This window comes from Mesoplodon bidens (assembly GCF_964165515.1).
Source record: "Mesoplodon bidens genome assembly, chromosome: 2".
Lineage (NCBI taxonomy): Eukaryota > Metazoa > Chordata > Mammalia > Artiodactyla > Ziphiidae > Mesoplodon > Mesoplodon bidens.
The window spans coordinates 53528515-53551678 of NC_138177.1; the positions used below are offsets into that span (position 1 = coordinate 53528515).

General features: G+C 47.7%; 2 protein-coding genes across 7 annotated transcripts; both read left to right on the forward strand.

The window, feature by feature from the left end:
- The first annotated feature begins 1093 nt into the window (after positions 1 to 1093).
- On the forward strand, positions 1094 to 17371 carry LOC308612900 (interferon regulatory factor 6). Of its 4 annotated transcripts, none has more exons than XM_081225705.1 (9): positions 1094 to 1362; positions 5205 to 5287; positions 5832 to 6008; positions 9578 to 9782; positions 10817 to 10945; positions 12973 to 13131; positions 14400 to 14792; positions 15507 to 15625; positions 16285 to 17371. In XM_081225705.1, the coding sequence occupies exons 3-9, from the start codon at positions 5835 to 5837 to the stop codon at positions 16507 to 16509; spliced, it is 1404 nt and encodes a 467-aa protein (XP_081081831.1). In that variant the 5' UTR covers positions 1094 to 1362; positions 5205 to 5287; positions 5832 to 5834; the 3' UTR covers positions 16510 to 17371. The 4 variants fall into 4 exon arrangements, with proteins under 4 accessions (XP_081081831.1, XP_081081833.1, XP_081081832.1 ...); XM_081225706.1 differs by lacking the exon at positions 1094 to 1362 and adding an exon at positions 4052 to 4771; XM_081225708.1 differs by lacking the exon at positions 1094 to 1362 and adding an exon at positions 4756 to 4771 and having other exon boundaries at positions 5223 to 5287.
- Positions 17372 to 20993: 3622 nt separating this feature from the next.
- LOC308608658 (UPF0739 protein C1orf74 homolog) lies at positions 20994 to 22936 on the forward strand. Of its 3 annotated transcripts, none has more exons than XM_081221954.1 (2): positions 20994 to 21344; positions 22044 to 22936. In XM_081221954.1, exon 2 carries the CDS (start codon positions 22122 to 22124, stop codon positions 22923 to 22925), a length of 804 nt encoding a protein of 267 aa, XP_081078080.1. In that variant the 5' UTR covers positions 20994 to 21344; positions 22044 to 22121; the 3' UTR covers positions 22926 to 22936. The 3 variants fall into 3 exon arrangements, with proteins under 3 accessions (XP_081078080.1, XP_081078079.1, XP_081078081.1); XM_081221953.1 differs by having other exon boundaries at positions 20994 to 21340; XM_081221955.1 differs by having other exon boundaries at positions 21333 to 21418.
- Positions 22937 to 23164: the final 228 nt, after the last annotated feature.

Sequence of the window (23164 nt, forward strand, 5' to 3'; positions counted from 1 at the left end):
CCTGCTTCTGCCCCTTCTTACCTGTGACAGCCTAGTGCTTCCACATCTCATGTGCTAGTACACAGCTCACCGTAAGCATGCACTTTACGTGGACCGGAGTTCTCTGTAGTGCGAAAGGTGAGAGAACTTTTATCAAGCACCTGTTAAGGGACATACAGGCCTTGGATTTCAGGTAACAGTAGATGTCTGTTTCTTCCATGAGGCAATGCCAATATGGTACTTTTTATCCTCACACCAATAAAAATGGTATTCATACTGCACTTGGAAAGTGCCAAATACTGTTCCAAGCACTTTATATGAAGTAATTTTTTGAATGCTCACAACACGCCTTTGAGGTGGGTACTATTATTTACCTCCTTCTACAGATAAGAAACTGAGGCCCAGACAGCTTAAAAAACTTGCCCAAGTCTGTAGTAACTGGTGGAGTTGGATTTGAATCTCAGTAGTTGGCTCCAGAGGCCATGCTTTTAATCATTACCTGATAGTATTTGGAAAAGGCAGGACTATTATTCTCATTGACTAGATGAGGAAACTGAAACTGAGCAGCTAAGCAACTCACTCGGGGTCATAGGGGTAAAAGGCAGAGTGAAGGCAGAATTCCTGCCCTGTAAGGCACAGGTCTTCCCTCAGAAGGGACCAAGTGTCCCGAGTCCCTCCCTTCCCCATACCCCACTCCACTTATACAGGCCCACAGGCATTAGGGCCAACACAGAATCTCTAAATCCTTATTTGTAGTTAACTGTCTCCACATCGCAGGGGGATTCTGGGGCATGAAGGAAGGGAGGCACCTTCTCGACTTAGATCTAAGTCTTTTCGACTTATTTTTCCTCCCAGTCGCTTCCAGTTCAGAAGACCACTAGCCCCAAGGGGTCAGGTCTAGACCCCAGTCCCGGAATTTTCTCAGCCCGGATTAGAAGCTGGGGACGGCGGTGGGGAAGGGGCTGGTGGGGTGCTGGGCTGCCCAGGAACACGGAGTATCATATTTCTCGCAACCCGCCAATCCTGTACGCGGAGGGGCGTGGCCACACCTGGGAGGCGTGGCCGGACGGCAGATGGGTCCGCGGCGTCCCGAGGCGAGGCGCTGACGTGAGCTTGGCTCACCTGGGCGGGGAAGGTTAGGGCCGCTGTGGGACCGGGAGCGGAGCCTGCAGTCCCTACCTGCGCAGAGCCAGGTGTTGCTTGCCCAAGCGGCCGAGGAGAGCAGTGGCGACGGGTGATCCTAACTGGGGACTTGGTTCAGAGGGACGTTCGCTTCTGGCAGCCGGATTGAAGAAAGGTGGGGACGCCAACGTCTGGAGCCTCGCTTGAGGGAGGGAGGACACGCCCGCCGGTGAAGAAGCGTCCCCTCCAGAGTTTGTGGGGGTGAGGAAAGCTTGCTTAAGGACATCTGTTTGTTTGGGGATAGCCTGTAGGGCTGGGTGCCCATCGCTCTGCTTCAGGTAGCTTTCGGGCGGTCCTAGCCCGTGGGGGGGGGGCGCTGGGCCCTTACCGACCCCCTACTTCTGTCGACTCCCTTTCCCTCCCGCCCAACTGGAGTGTGACGCTCTCGGGCCCCTACCCACCAGCCGTCGGGGAGCGCTAAGGCTCCTCCACCACGCTGGTCCTCCCAGCTCACCGCTCCGCAGGCCCCTGGATCCCGAAGAGGGGATTTCCCAGGCCGGCCGGCGCTTGATCTTGGTGGGTGTTTTGGGAAATTGCGCGTCGGGCCGGCCAGTAAGTTTAGCCAGTTTGTTTCCTCTCCTGGGATTTGTTTAGCACAGTCAGGCCCCTGCCCTGGGCCTGAGAGACACCCGTGAATTTCCAAGTAGCGAAGCTACGTGCTGGCGAGGGCGGCGCCGGGCGTGGTTGCTCTGGGGGTGAGGCCCTCTTCGCCTGAAAGGGCTGGAGGGCTGGTATAGAGAAGTGGGGAAAGTCTTCCAGGCCTGACTGGAAAGCAGGCCCAGGGTGCCACTGTTTACAGGGAGCCTGTTGTGTGGTAAAGGGGTCATCCCTACCCCAGCCCTGCTCTCTTGGTGGATGTCAGAAGTGGAAGCCAGGGAAGGGAGAGGAAGAAGGCGTTTGAGTAGGGGTTGGTGAAAGCTGATGCCGACCCAGGAGAGTAGTTTTCGATGTTTGTCTACTGGATGAGAGCAGCACCTCTACCCTGTAGCTCCCTGTCCAGCCGCCAACTTCAATCAAGCAGGGAGGCAGGGTGTGGGCATTATGGCTAGAGGCCCAGAATTTACCCCTGAACAGGGCTAAACTAAACGGAGGAAAGACTGAGGAACTTGGAAGATGGCATTTCAGGTCTCTCCAGGAGGAAGGGAAAAAGCAGGACCACTCCGGAGGCCTGTCTGCAAGAAATGAGGGTGTGTGTTTTACTCTGAGCAAAACCACTGACGACTGAATCTTGGCTTTGGGGTGGCCGTGTTCCTGGAAACTAGTCTGGGCAGGGGCTGCAGAGGTGGCAGTACAGGTGTTTGTAGGGGACCTGTTCCCTGGAATGGGGGTATGAGATCGGATGGTTTATGCCTTGGGGAGGTTGATAGTGTCCCTGCTCAGTGTCCAGTATGAGGGGAGTGGATGGGTTAAATCTTTGTTCTTTGGCTAGTTGAATACCTGTTGGAGACACAGGCCTTGAATTTGGCTGTGATGGCAGCTGGAGATGCCAGAGCTGAGTTAAAGTAGGCTAAGCTTGTTCTGTGGGCGTTGGGATTTGGGTGGTGAGAGTGTTCTGAAAGAGAACTCTGGTTTAGGTGTGTTTAAGGGTGGGTGTCATGCAGTCTCCTCCCTAACCACTTTGTTGGCCCTCCATGCTGCTTGGATCTTTGTTGATGTCTTTCATCTACTTTCTTGGTGTATAGAAGAAGGGAGGGACTTAGAAGGCTGGGTGCAGTGGCAGGATATGGTACAGCACACTCTGACTGAGCAGTGTTGGGTCCAGGCCCCAGATAAAACACTTTGCTGTGCCTCAGTTAACCCAGCTGTAAAATGGGGCTGATAACAATGGGGATGATCATTTCATTATGAGGATGAAATCAGACACGTTAAATAAAAGCACATGAAAAAACTGTTAAACCTATGTAGGTAGAGGATTGTTGTTACCATGGTTTCATTAGCTGAAGGCCATCATCTTTTATATCTCCCAGTGACCAAGAAATGTCTTAGCTTCCTGTGGTTAAAAAAAATACTACTTGTAGTGTTTTGTTTTTAAGTTGTGAATCGACACACGGCATTGTAGGAAAATGTGAATCGTATATAGAAGTACTTAGGCACGTATAAAATTCACCCACAGTCCTATCACCAGGTAACCACTAAGAACTTCTTGTCGCATCGATGTATTATTTGTTTCCCTTTCAAAAATTCTCTGTGCTTATGTACACAAGTGCGCGTCCTGTTACAAGATGGAGATACTACTATACAGTCAGTATTGTATGATGCCTTTTTCCCCCTTAAGTACATATTTAAACATTTTCCCAAATCCAGTAAAAATTCTTCAGATGCCTCGATGTTAATGGCTACTTGCTATTGCAACCTATGAATGTCTAATTAGATATTTTTCTCTGTGATCTTGGTTGCTTCCAAAGTTTGCCTCTCTGCCTGTTCTTATAGTCTTAGGTGCTGGGTGGCAGGTGGAGGAGATCTCGGTGGACTTTCAGAAGGTGGAGAGGGTTAGCTGTGATGGAGGTGGGGCATAGAGGAGGAGGAGGCTGGTGCAGCATTGCTCCTGTGTACTGCCATCTTGGGAGAATGCTGAGAACACAGGGCTCTAGATCTTAGGCATCGACTTCTAAGGGTGGCTGCCTCTCCCTCCCCATCACTCTGTGCAGTTCCTTGCGTTGGCCTGGTTGCCTTAATTTTTTTTGATGTGCTGTGGATCAACTAGGATAAGCCCTTTTCTTCAAAGCCCATGATCCGTCAAGAGGTGGATTTCACGTGTCTGCCAGACCTCGACACAAGACTGACCAATATTGCAACAGAAATTCTCGAAAGCCCCTCACTAGGTGGACCAGTTTGCTGCCCATTTCCCTGTTCTCTTTGTTCTTCCCTTACCCCATCCCCCTTCCTGCAGGCCAGGACTGAGGAAGAGAAGGCTAGAACTTGCCCTGGGGAGAATATGCATTCCCTCCTCCTTATAAGGTAAATGTTCTCCATGGTTTGATAGCTTGACTTTGCAGTCCTACAGAGCAACCTACACCGAGGCCAAGAACATGGGGGTGGGGGGCACTTGAGTACCGAGTGCTACCTCACCTACCCACTGTGAACTGCTCCCAGGGGGGAAGGTTTCAGTTGCAGAACTTGGTAATTGGGTCAGAAGGCTCAGGTGAGAGCAGGTCCTGCCTTGCTCTTAAAGTGCCAGTGACCGAGCTGGGTTTGAGTTTTCCCATTTGTTGGGAGCCTGGCTGGGGAGAGAAGTGGCCTTAGGACCCACCCCTTAAGCTAAGTTCCTCCGAGGGGGAGCCTTCGGGGGAGCCTTCGGCTGACTCAGCTGGTTTGGGTTCTGAACCGCGATCCAGGTGGGAATCTTTCTGGGTGGGAAGGTGACTTATTTATCTTCCTTTTCTCAGGTCAGTGGATGTTTGAGCAATTCCACTGTGGATTTCTTCAGGGAGTCTGATGAGAACATTGTGTTTAGTAACTAATGTCGCCCTTGTCACACAGTAGCTGACGGACAAATATTTGTTGAATGAACATCCTTTTGCAGGCCTGTCTTTCTCACCCGAAGTAAAAACAAAGAGAAATGAGAACGCCAAAAAATCTAAACACAACACCCCAGGCAAACACTTCTCCGGTAACTGCTTTTTCCTTTAGGCACCCAATCTGGGCAGGCCTTTGTTTCCCCGCTGTGAGTGCTGGCCGCTGCTACCAATGTTATCTGCTACGCTATGCCCTTTATGAGAATCAATTGCAGACTTTACCCAGGCTGGCTCCAGCAACCAATCAGTTCAATTCAGCCTCTGTGGGGAGGTAAACAGACCCAGGTGAGGAGGCTGTCCCAGCAGTACAGAGCTTGTCTTATAACTGGTTTTAGTACTCTATAGGGTTAGGAACTGTGGTATTTGATCATTCTAGGGCATCTTAGCTTTACCAGACTCAGATACAGGGCAGGTTTCTTACACTTTGTCTCCAGTGCTCCCAAGCTTTCTCCTAGACAGTGGATTGTCGTGGGGATAACCAGCTCAGACCCCCACACCCCGCATTTTTTTTTTTTTTTTTTGGTGCAGAAACTTTGGGTGGCCCAGAGAAAGGAAAACTGACTTGAGGCCCAGCTCTCAGATCCCTGTGGATACACTGCCTGCCCATCTATGTAAGTGAGGACTTTGGAACCAGGGACCATCCTCGCCTACTTCTCTCTCATCCTGATGGTGTCATTTCTTACTAAAATATTCCCATTCACCTTAGTTGTCTAAAAAGAGAGCATGCTTCAAGTTCTTGCCTATATACCTGCTATTTCCGTAACTTTTTTCTTCCTTCTCCCGAGATGAGATTGAAAAGAGCAGTTTCTCTTCTCTTCCCTTGGTACTTGCGGAAGGACTGTTTTCCAGCAGGGATGACATCATCTCTTTATTTTTCTGCCTCCGGATTTAAATAGAAGAAATGTGATCTACTTACGTGATAAGTCTGATTTGGCTAGAGCATGAAAAATAAATGGCTTTGGAATAAGAATCAAAAGAACCTTTTAACCTGTTTTCTCTTCTTCCCCACCTGGCACAGTTTATTCCCATATTTAGTTTCTTTGCTGTAATCTAATGGAACTGTAGCTCTATCATATGGGAACAGTGGCTGGGAACTTTTCCCAGGGACTGGCCTAATTCTCCTCTCCCCATTTCTTCCCCCTCCCCCCAACCCAGATCATGGCTCTCCACCCCCGCCGAGTTCGGCTGAAGCCCTGGTTGGTGGCCCAAGTGGATAGTGGCCTGTACCCTGGGCTCATCTGGCTACACAGGGACTCCAAACGCTTCCAGATTCCCTGGAAACATGCCACCCGGCATAGCCCCCAACAAGAGGAGGAAAATACCATTTTCAAGGTAAAGGTATTCTTTTACCATCTGACTTGAAGTGTTTTCCAGTTCTCTCAGACCTTTCTGGATTTTTGTTCTTCTGTTTTCAATTTTGGCTTGAAGAAGGTACTAGATCCAAAATGCTGATGCTACAAAAAGAATATTTATGATGGGGGGTGGGGGCAAACTTAGCAGGCATAGTAATTTCTCTTTTGGGGGCATGTCTGTTATGGTTGAGGCCATTTATTCTTTCCCATTGGTGAAAGCTACTCAACTCACGTCCCAAGGGATCCCAGGTGTGATTGGCTAAACTCCTGTAAGTGTGTGTATGCTGTATATGTTGTTCTAGAACTCCCAAGGGTCAGCCAGCAATCAACCCTTCATTCGCTCAGGGCTCTTGCTCTGGCCCGGGAATGGCTGTCCAGATCAGGGCAGAACTCCTGAGTGTTCGCAGGCTCCTAACAGCCTGTAGAATGGGTGTCGAGGGCCCTTTGCAAGTTTTTCTTTTGATGTTAAAACCTTTTGCCCCATCCATAACCTCCGCTTAAAAATGAAAGGCGATTTAATTACAGGTTTTTATTCTACAAATATGTTTTCTTAACTGAAGAGTAGCTCTGATGTGAGAGTTATTTTGCTTCACTGAAACTAAGATTGAATCACGTGGCATTTCATAAAATGTCAGTGAAACCAAAGCCTAAGACAGAAGTAGGTGGGAAGCTCGTTGTGGGAAGGGGTATTATGTGGTTTGTAACTCCGGAGCCCATGCCTCTGCTCCAGACCAACTTCTCTGTGCTGGTCAGTCTTCCATCTCATGAGTAGCTTTAGTTCCTGCACTCCCAAGACACGGAGAAATGAGTTTGCCCATTTCTTCCCTAACTATAAGTTGGAAGTCAGAAGTGAAATCCAGTCCCTGCCCTGAGCCTCTCAAGATTGATGCTCCAGGTTCTTGCTGAGACTGGGCCAGGAAAGGTGGGCTCATACCTCAAAGGAGAGAGAGCCAACTTAGAGTTGTTTCCCACCCAACTCAGTTACAGTGGGTGTAGAGATGAGAGGTAGAAGAAAAATTGGCCTGTGAATATTAGAAAGTAAATGAATGCTTTTAATGTAAACATTAAATAATGATATGAAAGTGGTTAGGAAAACATCTGTAAATCAGCACCAACTACTGGAGCTGGCATCAGAGGGGGATGGGCCTGCCCTGGCCCAGCTGGCCTCTCGCTGTGGCCTTGGTCTGAAACTGGACTTGCTGTTGAAGTGCCTGGTGGTGGCTGGCCATGTGGGAGGAGACTGGTTCCTGAAAGCTCCACTCGTGAGAATGTTCTGTATGCTTAGGGCTTGAGGAAAAATTGGCTGTGGGAAGCTGCTTTGTCCTACTTATATCTGTGTATCTGTTTGCAGAATGCTAAGGGAGGGCCTGGGTGTCAGGAGAAGAGTGAGGGTGCTTTCACAGATCCCAAGCTCTGACAGGCCTTTGGCAGGATATAGGGTGTGGGCCTTTCTGACTGGCATTAAGTGGGTGCCTGCTGCATACCCTAGGTCCATTATCTCATTTGCTTCTCGAGAACACTGTAAGGGGGGCGGCACCCTCATGTTACAGATGCAGAAGCTGAGTCTCAGAGGGGCTAAGTAACTTGCCCAAGTCACATAGCCAATAAGCGGTGGGGTTAGGGTTTGAACCCAGGCCTATCAGCTCCCCCATTATCAGACGGCCCCTTCTGACCAGGAGCTGGAAGACCTGGCTTCAGATCCTACTACCATCCCTTGCATGTGTGGTCTTGAACAAGTCACATAATCTCTTTGGGCTTTAGCTTCCCCTTCAGTAAAATGGGGCTAAAACCCGTCTTGCCTGCCTCACAGGATTGTTGTGAGAATTGAGTGAAATCAGTGTGTGGGAAGGGACTCGTAAATTGCCATGAAAATGCAGAGACTGTGTCAATTTTAGGAAGAGAAATAGGGACCTGCCCAGTGACCAGAATCTCAGAGGCAAGACTGAGAATGGGTTTGAATAAGGGATGTTTATAAAGCACGATTGTCATGTGGTGGGTACCACCCTCTGCTGCATCAGCCTCAGGTTCTCTGCATCATCTGAGTGGGCCCTGGGGAATGGCTGTGTTGTGAGCAGGATGTTAGTCTGGCTGCTCTCTGTGGAGGGGCAGGGATTCAGGGAGCCACAGAAATTTTGCAGACCTGTGCCAAAGTCAGCACAGCCCAACCCAGCTGGATGGGGCCAGAGCGGGAGTGGGCACGGAGGAGCAAGCAAAGAGAGGGGAAAACGTGAGGAGGCAGCAGCCAGGTACTGCCAGGGGCAACTGGAGACGTGCCTCTCCGACACTAGGGACTGACGAGGTTGAAATCCCCTACAGGGGGTTGGATGGAATGGAGCCTGCTGAGTGCCCAAGGGCAGCAGCTCTGTCACACTGCTTCATTCCATACTGCACATCAAGTGGAGGAGCCCCCAGGTCTGAGAAGGTGGTAAGAAGAAATGAGTGCATTGGAGGAGAAGGATTTAGCTCAGCTGTTGAGAGAAGCTTCCTCATGATTGTGAGGCTCTGCAGGGATTGACTGAGGGAGACCAGAGAACTCAAAGGATGGGGCCGGAAAAGTTCCATTTCGGCTTGAGGAAGTAGTCTAGTTCAGGAGCAGAGGCGGGGAGTTGGGACTGGACAAGCGATGTGCCCTGTCCACTTGAACAAGCTGCCGTGTGCTTCCTGACCTTGAGTCCTCTGCAGAAGACATCCCCCTTTTCTGCACCAGCACATACGTCACAGCCCTGAAGAAAGTGTAGACATCTGAGATACGTTAACAGTGGGGGAGGGCTGATATCCCGTGAACAGACACACAAATGCCTGTTAGACCTGGAAATTGAAAACCAGAGAGGCGGGGCCGCACTGGTCTTGGCCCAGGCCACCAGCCACTGGTGTTCCCAGCAAAATGTTCCCAATGTGGGAGTTTGAGGAAGCAGGGAAAGGCAGGTGGTGTGAGTTTATTAGGACTTGAGGCCCTCAGCCTCGCACTGAGGCCAGCTGAACCCCCAGAGCGTGCTTCCTGCCCTCCTATGGGCTGCTACTCCTAAAGGTACTTGGTTTCAACAGTTATTTGTGCATCAGATTAAAGACGGAAGGGAGAGGGAACAGCAAGCCTAAATTCTTCATATCATACGCCATCTCCCTTTCTCTTCTCATTATATAAGCAATTCATGTGAAAAACAAATAAGGCAAACAAAACAAAATAAAATTACCTGAAATCTTGCTATCCAAAAGTTACCATTAGTATTTTGGTGTACACTTGTTCCAGATTTTTCTTTATTTTCAACCCTTCATTAAGGCCATTGTAGTGTTGACAGATGATGCTGGCACAAGCACTTGAGATGAGGCTCCTCTTTTTAAAAGACTGTATTTGCATTTGGCTTAATTTCTCTCAGGCCCTGCCTTGCCTGGTCCCCAGCACGGTGTTTTCTGCTGCAGTCTCTGTGAATTGGAGTTGGGGTGATGGGGCGGTCAGGCAGGGCTGTGTGTATGTGTATGAGGGAGGGCGGGCACACTTTCCAGTGTTTCTGGGCAACAAGCAGGCACTCACGGCAGTTTCCTATCCCTCAGGCCTGGGCTGTGGAGACAGGGAAGTACCAGGAAGGGGTGGACGACCCCGACCCAGCTAAATGGAAGGCCCAGCTCCGCTGTGCGCTCAACAAGAGCAGGGAATTCAACCTGATGTACGACGGCACCAAGGAGGTGCCCATGAACCCAGTGAAGATATACCAAGTGTGTGACATCCCCCAGCCCCAGGGCTCTATCATTAACCCAGGTGAGGCCCCAGCTGCTGGGGAGAAGGTGGACAGTGTGCCAGGTTCCGGGCTGGACCCTTAAAGCGATAGTCGACTTGAAAGTCGCCTCGCTTACAAAGTTGAAGACTGGTAAATAAAGCAAGAAATCCTGTCCCTAGAAAGAACCCAGAGAACAAAAGATACAAACTCAGCACAGTCTTCCTGCCCACTCAGTGGAACAGTAAAGCATTAGAAAGAAGAGGGGGTATTGAGTTCTATAAACAATAACTTCTCTTGGGACTCAACACTGAGAAGAGAGGCCAGGTAGTTTAGAAGAAGGAGGGATTAAAACTTAGAAGGTCTGAGTTATAAACCTCGGTCTTTCCATCTCACTACTTGTGGGACATTGAATCAAGTCATTCAACCTTTTGAGCCTCAGCTTCTTCCACTATAAAATCTGGGTTCTCATCTTTCCTGCGTATTTCAAAGGCTGTTCTAAGAATCAATTGACATGACATTATGAAGGCTATTAAGTTCTCTTTATAAATGATGGGTAAGTGATCATTTAATTTGTATGGTATTTTTCCTAGGAGAATACCACCTGATCCCTATATTTACTCAATGTTTAGCAAGTTCCGACTAAGAGCCAGATAATTTAGACTTGACCTCCAGTGAATCTAGTGAGGGTCTGCCATGAGGGAAGGGTCTGTCTTCACAGTAAGCTTATAAAGGAGAGAAGCTGTGCTCCTTGGGTCCTTAGAAGGGATGCTAATGTGTAGAAAGGGGTTTAGAGTAGGAATTAAAAGATTTCTAGGAGAAGGGAGTAGGGTCTGCAGCTCCTGGATAGGGGAGGGGATGAGAGCTTGTACTGGGGCTCCGTAGGAGGAGCTGGGAGTGGGGTGAACACCCTTGGTTCCCACTCTTTGGCATTGAGGGTGCACACTGAACCCAAGGAACCTCTGTGCTGGCAGTGCCTAGCTTGAACAGTGGGTCAGCTGCAGGGATGACAGTGCAACGTGAGCGCCTCACTTTTGACCTTTTTGTGTGTGTGTGTGTGTGTGTGTTTCTCGGGTAGGATCCACTGGATCTGCTCCTTGGGATGAGAAAGATAATGATGTGGATGAAGAAGATGAGGAAGATGAGCTGGACCAGTCACAGCACCACGTTCCCATCCAGGACACCTTCCCCTTCCTGAACATCAATGGTGAGTGGGGTGGGGGGTGGGACAGAGGCATGGAGAGGATGTAAGGGGCTTTGATTTTCCAACCGTTGACACCATATCCACCATTGCACTGGGAGCAGCGACCAGGCCCTGGAGCCAGGCTGCCAGTCTGTTAGCAAGTAGGAGTCATAGGCAAAGGAACCCCGTAGGCATAGTTATCCCAGTGGGGTGGCTTCTAGGCAGAGAGAGCATCTTCTGAATCTTATGTGATAATTCAGAGAAATTAAAAAATTAAATTCATTCTCAATCCCTCATACAAATACACAAGCTGTTATAAATGTTGCTGATTTCCTTCAGGCCAAGTGCAGGGATCATTTTTGTGAATTGTAGGCAAACTCTTCTGCTATTTCCCTCGGTACAAATTTTCTGTCACTGCCTTAACAGCCTCTGCTAAGGCTGTATCATGGGAAACTTGTGGCTCTACAGCTCTTAATACTAGGCTCTGATAAAATTTCTCTACTAGAGACTTTTATCTTTTTTTAAATTGACTTTTTGAATCCAGCTTCCCAGGAAAGATGAGTTTAGAGGTTGGAGGGTCCCTGTGAGACAGAGCAGGTACTGCATCTCCCATTGCACATTCTGAGGACGCTCAAACACAAGATGAACTGCTCTTCCACAGCATCTTCACTTGAACTTTCCACTGACATGCTCCTAGTCATATGACTTGCATTCAGTTGAGTAGCTTTTCACTTCTTTTAGAAAAGTTCCATCTGGCTGCTAGGGTCAAATGAGATACTTTTGCCACCTAGAAAATTTAGTATATCAAGATGATTCCTGTAGGATTTTGGAGTCCCCTTCCCTAGGTGATGCCCCTTCTTTTGAGAATCAGGAAATGACTCTTATCTGTCTACTTGCCCTCCTTGACTTACCCTGTCATTTATAACCTTGCAACCAAGTGATGAGTAAAGACAACGATCCTAGAGCTCTCTCAGATTAATATTGCCACAGCTACATTCCCACTTGGTGCAATTTTAAGATTTGGACATTTGGAAATGTGAGATCCTTTCCCAAATCTTTGGCTCACTCATTCTGTCATTCTCACCCCTTAAAAGGATGCAACCCATTTCCAGGATCATGATTTCCCTTTTTTTTTTTTTTCATGTTTTTTTAAAGCTAATATTGTGTGTCCTTACGTTATGGGCCACCTTGGATCCTTTATGGAAACATGTGAACATATATTAAAAATAAAAAGTAAAATGGGTACATAGATATAACCAGACTCGTACACAAAGGGTCAAAGAAACCTTAACCTCTGATTTCAGAGCTGTTGGGCAGAGGAAGAAGAATTGTTGAAGGATAGATGCTTAAAAGGTGAGGCTAGGGGGAGAAATCTGTAAACTTTGGAGTGAGCCAACTTTGACAATAGCAGGGATATAGGATGTGTTTTTCATTCTCTCTTTTAAAAGCTTTAACTGGATACTTTTGAATAAATAATACTCTTACATGGTTTAAAATGCATAATGGTACAAAAAGGAAATCAGCTGAAAGGTTTTCCTTCTAACCTGTCTGAACAGTTCCTTCCCTGGAAGAGAGACAGATCTTTCCAGGTTCTTGAGTATCCTTCCAGATGTTTCATGCATGTAAAAAAGTATGTGTTTGTTTTTAAAGGAATTTCTATACATTAACACTTACTCGAAGCTAATCAACCAATTTAGTTGAGTTCATTTTACGGAAGACAACCAGTTTCTGTTTAATTGCTGGGTTCAAATTTTGTAACAGGGAATCTCTCATTCATGCCTGTTCTAATTTAACCCCAGGGAGTGCCCACTTGTCTGTTAATCATCAGCAAATGCATGTTTTCAGAATTATGAGTTTATGAGAGAACTAATAAGATTAGGAAGCAGAAGCAGCAGAGCCTTATTTCTTTTGGTGTTTGTTGGGGGAATTACTGATGGGCTACCACACTGAGTTGTGGTCCAGTGTTGGACCTTTTAGGTTTGAGAGCTTCGGAGCCAAGTGATATGCATGTGTGGTGCTCCTGCCTGCTCACCCACATCCTTCTGTTCTAGGTTCTCCCATAGCACCAGCCAGTGTGGGCAACTGCAGTGTGGGCAACTGCAGCCCCGAAGCAGTGTGGCCCAAAACGGAACCTCTGGAGATGGAAGTACCCCAGGCACCTATACAGCCTTTCTATAGCTCTCCAGAGCTGTGGATCAGCTCTCTCCCAAGTAAGTGAGCCTTGATTTTCTAGCTGGATCTTCAGCTCCTATTACAGTCCATTTCCTGCCCCACCTTCTGCCTCCATTTCTTTGCCATGTATAGAATAGTCCCCCAGGCAGCCTCTGTGTCTGGTTCCTGGCTGGCTGATGAGTCACCAGGAACTAAAGAAACATTAGCCCATACCTACTTGCCCATGGGGATGCTCTGATTGGTGCTGTGCAGCTCTAGGTTACTCACCTGTTAGGTGGGTGCAAGGCCTGGGTTTATCAGTTTGCCCAGGGGATTTGTGGGATGGGGAAGTTAATGACTGTGGATTTGGTCAAGGAGGCCCTTGGGTTTTGAGGGACTTTAGGACCCAGAGAAAATCTCATTCAGAATTGGGTACACATTGATCTCAGTGAAGAATCATTGTCATTGCACCTCCCTTTCACACTACACATGGTAGGGGAGGTGCGGGGGGGGGAGTACTAGCATTTTGTCCAAGAGGCTGATAGCTTTGATAAGACCTATAGGGTTCAATGGACACTTGCTGAGTGAAAATTTACTTTGTTGTGAACTGTGTCCTTCTGTGATATGTTATTAGATCATATCAACAGTGTGTGCTCATCTGTGTAATTTTCAGAAATATGCCTTGGTATTTCTTATTGTTCCTCTGGTGTCTTTAAACAGTGAGTCAGAAATGATACACAGGGCTTCCCTGGTGGCGCAGTGGTTGGGGGTCCGCCTGCTGATGCAGGGGACGTGGGTTCGTGCCCCGGTCCGGGAGGATCCCACGTGCCGTGGAGCGGCTGGGCCCGTGAGCTGTGGCCACTGGGCCTGTGAGTCCGGAGCCTGTGCTCCGCAGCGGGAGAGGACACAACAATGGGAGTGCTGCATACTACAAAAAAAAAAAAAAAAAAGATACACAAACCAGATGCTGCCTTAGTTTTCAGCTCCTTCCAATGCCTATTGATGTAAAGACTCAGTCAGTACAAAATGGGGAGACCGGGACCCAGAACTTTGGTTGGAGAAATTCTAGCTGTTAGGGTGTGGTGACTGAACAGTGATAGTATAGATGGAATTTGAACTATTTGCTTCAAGGCAGCCTTTTGAGTGAATATTCCAGGGATATGTTGATGTCTCCCTTTGTTGCAGGAAGGATAACTATGGCAGTGGCCTTCCTAAATGCTGGTTGAAAGGTGGCTTGATCTTGATGGACTTGCATTGCATGAGTCTTAGGGATGGATGGGCAGAGCAGCAGAGCAGGACTCTCACTGTCCCCCCCCTCACCTTGCAGTGACTGACCTGGACATCAAATTTCAGTACCGTGGGAAGGAGTATGCACAGACCATGACGGTGAGCAACCCCCAGGGCTGCCGGCTCTTCTATGGAGACCTGGGTCCCATGCCTGACCAGGAGGAGCTCTTTGGTCCCGTCAGCCTGGAGCAGGTCAAGTTCCCAGGTCCGGAGCACATCACCAATGAGAAGCAGAAGCTGTTCACCAGCAAGCTGCTAGACGTCATGGACAGAGGACTGATCCTGGAGGTCAGCGGTCATGCCATCTATGCCATCAGGCTGTGCCAGTGCAAGGTGTACTGGTCTGGGCCATGTGCCCCATCGCTTGTTGCCCCCAACCTGATCGAGAGACAAAAGAAGGTCAAACTGTTTTGTCTGGAAACGTTCCTTAGTGGTGAGTCTTTTTTCAGACGATTGATGGTGGGAACTGCTCCCTGCGAGTCTGTCTTCCTCCTTCCTGCCCCCCTTTCCTGGCTCTGCAAAGATCTTAACCAAACAGTTTCTTCTGGAGGAAGTCAAGGTAGAAGGGGACCTTGATTCTGAAAAATAAAAGTGACCTGGGCAACAAAGAAGGGTGTTCAGCTCCAAAGCTATGCATTTGAAGCCAGTTTTAGGTGGTTGTGGCCCCTTTATTGGCAGAAGAAGGAGACAGCCTTGTTATTGCTCCCCACATTCTACCAGCTTATCCTTAACTTTGGAAGGTGACCCTGTTTATCATAATCAGCAAAACTTATACTCTTCTCATTTGGGACATATTTGCGTGGCAAATTTAAGCAGACATATTTAGGGAGAGCACTGAGATGTGACTTTTCCAATGTGATTTGAACCCTAAGTCTGGTTTAAGCGGTGTCCAGTAGAACTGTCTGCAATGATGAAAATGTTCTATATTTGTATTGTTCAGTATGGTAGCCACTAGCCACATGTGGCTATTGAGTATGTAGATGTAACTACTGTGACTAAGGAACTACTTAATTTTAATGAATTTAAATTCAATACCCACATGATGTGGCCAGTGGCTACTATTCTGGACAGTGTAAAAGAAAGTGCTTACTGAGTAGGTGTGGAATGACCCAGTACCCCAAACTCCATGCTCTTCCATGTTCTGCAGATCTCATTGCCCACCAGAAAGGACAGATAGAGAAACAGCCACCATTTGAGATCTACTTATGCTTTGGGGAAGAATGGCCAGATGGGAAACCTCAGGAAAGGAAACTCATCTTGGTTCAGGTGAGGAGATAATAATGTGTCAACAACTCTTTGCCTTTTTATCAATGCTTTAGCCCCTAGGTCTGGACTTGAGCCCTGAGTGAGGATCCATCAGCCTCTGCGGGTTTTAATCCCATCAGATGTAGCAACTTGAGCTTTGTACATTGTACAGTAGGACCAGGCTGGAGAATACAGTGTCCTCAAAGCAAGTGACTGATTCAGGGGAGACCTTATTCTCTTACTGACTAATATTAGAGTCTTGCTGAAACCTAATAGGATATGACTCTTTCTAGCTCTTTTGGAAAAACCTTTTGAGGTACTTTTAAGAACGTGTTCTTATCCTGGAAAGTGGCAGCAAGACCACTTGGGTTTGGCTGTGGATTTGTGCATCAAGACAGGCAGTAGATGAAATTTGGATAAAAGTCTTGCTAAATAAGCAGTTATTTATTTAGGCATGTGATGCGATGCTACTTCTAGGTTCTTTACCTTCATTTGAACCAAATTCTAAAGTGAACCTTGGCAGGATGGTCCAGAGAGATGAAGGCATAGTCTGTATCTAGACATTAAAGTGGTGGGCTTCCCCACAGCCTCACTGGTCCTTCCTTCAATCTTGGGCCCCTCCTGCTGTTTAAAAATACCCTTTCCTCAGTGGATAGCTGTGTGCTCTGTGTCCTGAACAGGTCATTCCGGTGGTGGCTCGGATGATCTATGAGATGTTTTCTGGTGATTTCACACGATCCTTTGACAGTGGCAGTGTCCGCCTGCAGATCTCAACGCCAGACATCAAGGATAACATTGTTGCTCAGCTGAAGCAGCTGTACCGCATCCTGCAAACCCAGGAAAGCTGGCAGCCCATGCAGCCCACCCCCAGCATGCAACTGTCCCCTACCCTGCCAGCCCAGTAATCATGAATGCCGTCTTCCTTCTCTTTTTTCCAATATTGTACATATGGATTTTTAAAATTAGATTTAACCAGCTTTTAAACCTTTCTTCTTTCTAACAATATTAGTACTCTCTGACTCTCCAAATGTGCCTTTTAAAGTTGATTTAATTTATGGAAAAATCACCCTTCATACTTTCCCTTTCTTTTTTAAACCTCCCATGGTAGTGTAATGTAGTAGAAGGAGATTTGGCCTGGGAGTTTGGACACCAGGGTTCTAGCTGCAGCTTTGCTTCCAGTGGTGTGACCTTGAACCAAGTCATTTAGCCTCTGGGCTTCAGATTCATTACTGTAAAATGAAGGAGCTGGAATGATGCCTGAAATAATGCCAGCTTTAAAACTCTGACTCAGTGACTTCATTCTACTTGTACAAGGCAAAACTGCCTGGAACAGAACATTTCTGCCTTGTTCTTGCACCATATTTTTTTTTTTTTTTTTTTTTTTTGCTTTCATTAAAGTTCCCTCAAGCACTGATTTGTCCAGGATTGATCTCCGTTTGACCTGTTCTGCTAGTATAGTAAGCTGGCTCCCTGATGGGGGAAGAGGGAGGGAGGGGCACCGGCTGGTTGCTTGGGAACCAAGCTAGATATCTAAATAGAAATAGGTGCCAAAGTCTGAAAGTCACCCAGCCTGTGGAGTAAAAACTCACAAATTGAGCTTCTAAAGGGAAGCTGTTGATGTAGCAGGCTTAGGGATTCTGTAGAAGAATTGGCTGTCAGGTTTTCAACTTATCACTACTGAAATCTGGGCATACCTCGGAGATATTGCAGGGCTATTCCCAAACCACTGCAATAAAGTGAATATTGCAATAAAGCAAGTCACACAAATTTTTTGGTTTCCCAGTGCGTATAAAAGTTATGTTTACATTATACTGTAGTCTGTTAAGTGTGCAATAGCATTATGTCTAAAAGTACAAATGTGCATACCTTAATCAAAAATAGTTGGGGACTTCCCTGGTGGTGCAGTGGTTAAGAATCTGCCTGCCAATGCAGGGGACATGGGTTCGAGCCCTGGTCTGGGAAGATCCCACATGCCGCGGAGCAACTAAGCCTGTGCGCCACACTACTGAGGCTGCGCCCTAGAGCCCGCGAGCCACAACTACTGAGCCCGCATGCCACAACTACTGAAGCCCGCATGCCTAGAGCCTGCGCTCCACAACAAGAGAAGCCACCGCAATGAGAAGCCTGTGCACTGCAATGAAGAGTAGCCCCCGCTCGCTGCAACTAGAGAAAGCCCACGCACAGCAACAAAGACCAAACGCAGCCAAAAGTAAATAATAAATTAATTAATAAAAAAAAAAGATACTTGATTGCTAAAAAATGGTAACCATCATCTGAGCCTTCAGCAAGTCATAATCTTTTTGCAATAGTTACATCAAAGATCACTGATCACAGATCACCATAACAAACATAACAATAAAAAAGTTTAAGCATTGTGAGAACTACCAAAGCATCACACACAGACATGAAGTGAAAAAATGCTGTTGGAAAAATGGCGCCAATAGGCTTGCTTGATGCAGGGTTGCCACAAATCTTCAATTTGTAAAAAACACAGTATCTGCAAAGTGCAATAAAGCAAAACACAATAAAATGAGGTATGTCTGTACCACTGTATGTGTGTGGTAGACGACAGCATATAACTCAGTGATAGCCTTTGGAGAGGACAGAGCTCTCTTGTTCTTTTTTCCCTTCCTTGAGGAAGACCTGAGAGTGAGCTGGGCATCCAGGGCCAACTCCTGTGACCACAGAGGAGACAGGGACAGTTCCTCCTTGTATGGAGATGTTTACAGTCTTCCTGTCATTTGGATATTTTGTGGATGGGAAAAGTGGGGTGTTAAATGTGTAAAGGTCAAAGTGAAGAAGGGCCGAGCAGTGCTTTTCTGGAAATGGCTCACCTAGCACAAACCTGCCTGTCTCCCTTCCTGGTGGAGGTAGCTGGGTGTGAACAGTTAAGGTGAAGAGTGTAGATTAAGGTGTAGAACATTGCAGCTATGGCTACAATTAAGGTGTAGAACATTTCAGCTATGGCTGCCACAAACCGGTCGGATCTATTAACGTTCGCTCTGTCCCTAACCCGTTGACTCTCTTTTGTTTTTGTTTGTTTTGTTTTTTAGGATGAAATTATACATAATTTAAACTCCAGGACCTAAATGGAAAACAAGATGCTTATCCCTGGTTGCAGGTTCCAACCCTCCTGAATACTGATACCTATGTGTGCCATGCCATATTAAGAAAGTCCATGTCTGGTCTGCTACCCTTAAAGCAAGCCACCTCCTACTTGCTACTGTAGTTGAGCTAGCTGTAAAGTTGTGCTAGCTTTATTTCAAAAACCCCTCAATCACAAGTGGCAATGGGACTTATTTATTTAGAAAGCTTAAGCTGTGGTTTTAGGGTCTCTAAGGGACCTAGTAGTATCTGCTGTTACTAAAGCATGACCAAGAGAAATCTGGGTGTTCTCTCTAAGGGACCTAGTAGAATCTGCTGTTACTAAAGCATGACCAAGAGAAATCTGGGTGCTCAGGGGCTCAGCTGTGAGCAGAAGTTGGGCTTCTAGAGACCAAGAAGCATGCAAGGTATAGGAACTTTATATTTTGGGGGCATTGTGTTGAGTGGGTGAAGTGAGGGATTTGCTTGATGTCTGGCTGCCTCTGTCTGTATCTGCATAGCTCAAAGTTAAAAAGAATCCACAGAAAATACATTGGGAGGGCAACTGCTGGATCTGGGCTGGTCTCTTCCCCTTATTCTGTGAGACGCTAACAGCCAGGCTGTACACCTGGGTGGGGGCCCAGAAAATGTGAGCTGGCAAAGGGTGTAGAGAACGGTGTTCTTAAGTGCCAAGAAGGATTGAACATTTAGTATGTGATTGTAATGAAAAGCTGATGAATATGTTAGAGGAATGGATGAGTGGTTTTATGTGGTCTTAACCCAGTAGTGTAGTTTCTTCCTTGTTCTTTATCCTTTTCAGAACACTTGGAGAGTGCATGCAGGGCTCTCCACTGATCTCCCTCAGTGCTCCGTCTCTGGTCCTGATGCCAGGTGTCCTTTCTTGGAGACTCAGTCTGCTATCTCCTTTGGTGGCTACACCACTCATTCCCTTGGTGTTTTCTACTTCCTTGCCTTCACCTTGCTTAAGACTGGGAAGGGAGTTAGGTGGTGTCCCCAGCTTTTCATTTTCTTCACTGTCCACCCCACTAAACTAGATTAGCCGTAGGTGTAAATTGGGAGGGCAAATGTTGGATCTGGACTGGTCCCTTGCCCACATAATTAGGTCCCTGGCTATATGTTCCCATAGCACCCTATAGTTCCTCTTTCAGAATAATCAATTCCCTTGTAATTGCTCAGTTTGTGTCCTGCATGACTACAGACTTGCTGGAGGTAGGGACTGTTTGTCTTGGACTTTGCTGTCAGCCCTTAGCACAAGGTCTGGTACATAGTATGTTCTCAAATATTTATTGTTAGAATAAATGCATTAACTCAATACGTCCTTCATTTCAGAAACTGATTGCTAACTACCATGGGAAAATAAAGTAAATATGGGGATGGAAAAAATTCTAAAATTAGTTTCTGCTCTGCTTCTGACTCCCTCTGAGCTAAGAACGTTAGTGTGGGAGCCCCTACAAGCTGGACCTCCTTCCAGGCGGGCCCCACCTTTACTCTACAGTGGTCTCTTTTCACAGTCTGAAGATGCCACCAAGGTACAGCCAGGAGTGAAACTTCCAGTGTAGGTGACTGCAGTTCCCTTAGCCTCTGCCCTGCCCATGTATCAATAAATTTGGGCTATCTCTTCAGATACGAATTTTCTCAAGAAATTCTTTCCCTTCGTGGTATGGGTCATATCACTGGTAGTTAACCTTTCAGTGAACTAACTTTTTCTTCCTAATGACCTGATTGAAAAGCTTCTGCACCTCTGCCTCTCATTTCTCATGTGAAGTCAGCAAACTGAATTCCTCAGTTTGAGCTCCAAGAAGGTGGGGTTTTTGTCTGTTTTCTACGCTGTAATACTTCCAGCGCCCAGAAGCATACCTAGCACACATTTGTTCGGCGTGAATGCTCATGCACTTCACACCCTGCTTAGATATGACAAACTTTGGCCAGGACACCTGTCCACCCACTTCTCGGAAATCAGCCTCTCAGGATTTAGGTAGGTCAAAGTAAGAAACAACAAACAAAAAACCTTCCAGCACCCACAGGTGAGGGTATTATGCAAAACACGTCGCTTGTCTTGAGATAAGTTTCGTTTGGAGGGGAAAGTACATTTCTCCAGAGACAAATCAAAGCGTGTTTTTACGTCGAGTGCCCTGCTTCTGCCTTCCGGGTCAAACGGGACACCGGACTTAACACAGAAGGAGGGCAAGCGGCGGAGCCGAGGGAGGGCGGCGGCGGGCTACTAGCTTCACCCGCCTCTTTCCTTCCACTCCCGCCTCTTTCCATTCCTAGGCAGACGGGTGCGGCCCGCATCTGCGTAGGAATGGAAAGGGGCCGGAAGGGGCCGGGCCGCAGGCGCCCAGACCTCCGGCACTCAGCCGGGCTGCCCTGCGGGTAGTTCCAACGCGAGGCGCGCGAGCGGACTGGGTGACGTCAAGGAAGGCGGCGGGACGGGGGACGTGTTGGGCATGCGCAATAGATCGACTTCGCCGACCCTGGCCCCGCCGGCATTAAAGGACCTGCCCACGCGGTGGGATTTCCAGTTGTGTGGCAGTTGTGTGGCAGAGGGCGGGCGCCTAGCGGCTTTCTTGGCAGCGGGCAGGAAACTGGCAGGAGTTGCTGAGCCTGAACGTGCAGCGGAAGCAGAAGAACGTATGTATGTGTGAGAGAGACCTCTGCCTCATTTAACAAATTACGATACTATGCTCAGGAAACGGTGTAGGGGTGGAGGTGAGCCCATCGTCCGAGGGTCCGTGGATGTCCACTAGTAGGGGAAGGCGGGACCAGCAGAAGTTAAAATACAACCCTCTTGCGATTCTACCCGATTTCATTTATTTACTCTTCTGTCTCAGGGTGAGATGGTTGGTAGTCCACATTCTAGTGTATATTAGTTTAATCAGATTGCTATTCTTCCAACTATTGGCGGGAAGAGAAGGGGGAGTTGGCCGTGAAAACAGTGCATTTGGAACCTAGAACTCTGTCTCAGAGGGCAGTTTTAGGTGAAATGCTCAGGATTTTGCCAGAAACTCCTCTGCTTCCTTTCTGCCCCAAACTCCTTAACGTTTGAATCAGAGAAAATAAATTAAAACAGGCAAAATTCAGCCAGAGAGAATATAAATCTAGCCGTAGGCTAGAAAGACACATGAATTTGGGACTAATGGAGGTCAAGTCAACCAAAAAAAATCAGATAGCATCGGTGACCCCATCCTGTCTGGGCTGGGTTAGCATTCCAAAGCAGAGGGAGGGGGAAATGGCCTCTGGAAGATGCTGTAAGACTTAAGGGAAAGTTGTTGGCAGGTTTCCTGGTATGTCACTAGCTGGTGTGAATAATCCCCTGCTACTGCTTTGTTTTTAGGCCCTTCTTCAAGTGTCTGGAGCTCAGAGATGCAGCCCAGGGGAGGGAAATGTGACTAGTTGAGGAGGCCATGCTTACATGACAGATCCCATGTCAGCACCAAGTCCTCAGCTGCTGGTGGCAGCTGCTCAGCAGACCCTGGGCACAGGAAAGAGACGAGGCCCACCCCGAGCTGTCTGCCTTCATCTAGCTGGAGAGGTGCTGGCTGTGGCCAGGGGACTGAAGCCAGCTCTGCTCTATGATTGCAACTGTGCAGGGGCAGCAGAGCTCCAGAGCTATCTGGAGGAGCTGCAGGGCCTGGGCTTCCCGACCCGGGGACTTCACATCCTTGAGATTGGAGAAAACAGCCTGATTGTCCTTCCTGAGCATGTGTGTCGGCACTTGGAGCAGGTGCTGCTTGGTACCACAGTCTTTGTGGATGTTTCCAGCTCTCAACTTCACCCTTCCATCTGCTCCCTGGACCAGCTTCAGGACTTAAAGGCCCTCGTGGCTGAGATCATCACACATTTGCAGGGGCCACGGAGGAACCGATCCCTGGCAGTCTCCTGCAGCAGGCTCCGTTCCTCAGACTGGAATCTCTGTACTGTGTTTGGGATCCTCCTGGGCTATCCTGTCCCCTATACTTTTCACATGAACCAGGGAGATGACAACTGCTTAGCCCAGACTCCACTACGGGTGTTCACTGCCCGGATCTCATGGCTACGTGGTCAACCACCAGTCTTGCTCTATTCCTTTAGTGTCCCAGAGAGCTTGTTCCCATCCTTGAGGAACATTCTAAACACTTGGGAGAAGGACCTTAGAACTCGATGTAGGACTCAGAATGACTTCGCTGACCTCAGCATCTCCTCTGAGATAGTCACACTGCCGGCTGTGGCCCTCTGACTTTAACTCTTTTCCTGTGTAGAAGGAGCTCGGTAAATGATCAGCTTTAGGTCAGAGATGGCAAATAGGAATCATCTCAAGTGCCAACTCCAAGCATCTCGAGGACACTAGGGAAGAATGCTGTAATAAATTTGCCATTTTTATGCTGAACTGGACTAGGGAGAGTAGACCAGGATGCTTTAGGAATAAACAGAGTTCTTTGGAACAGAGGCCATCAGGTGAAGTTTATATTATTATTT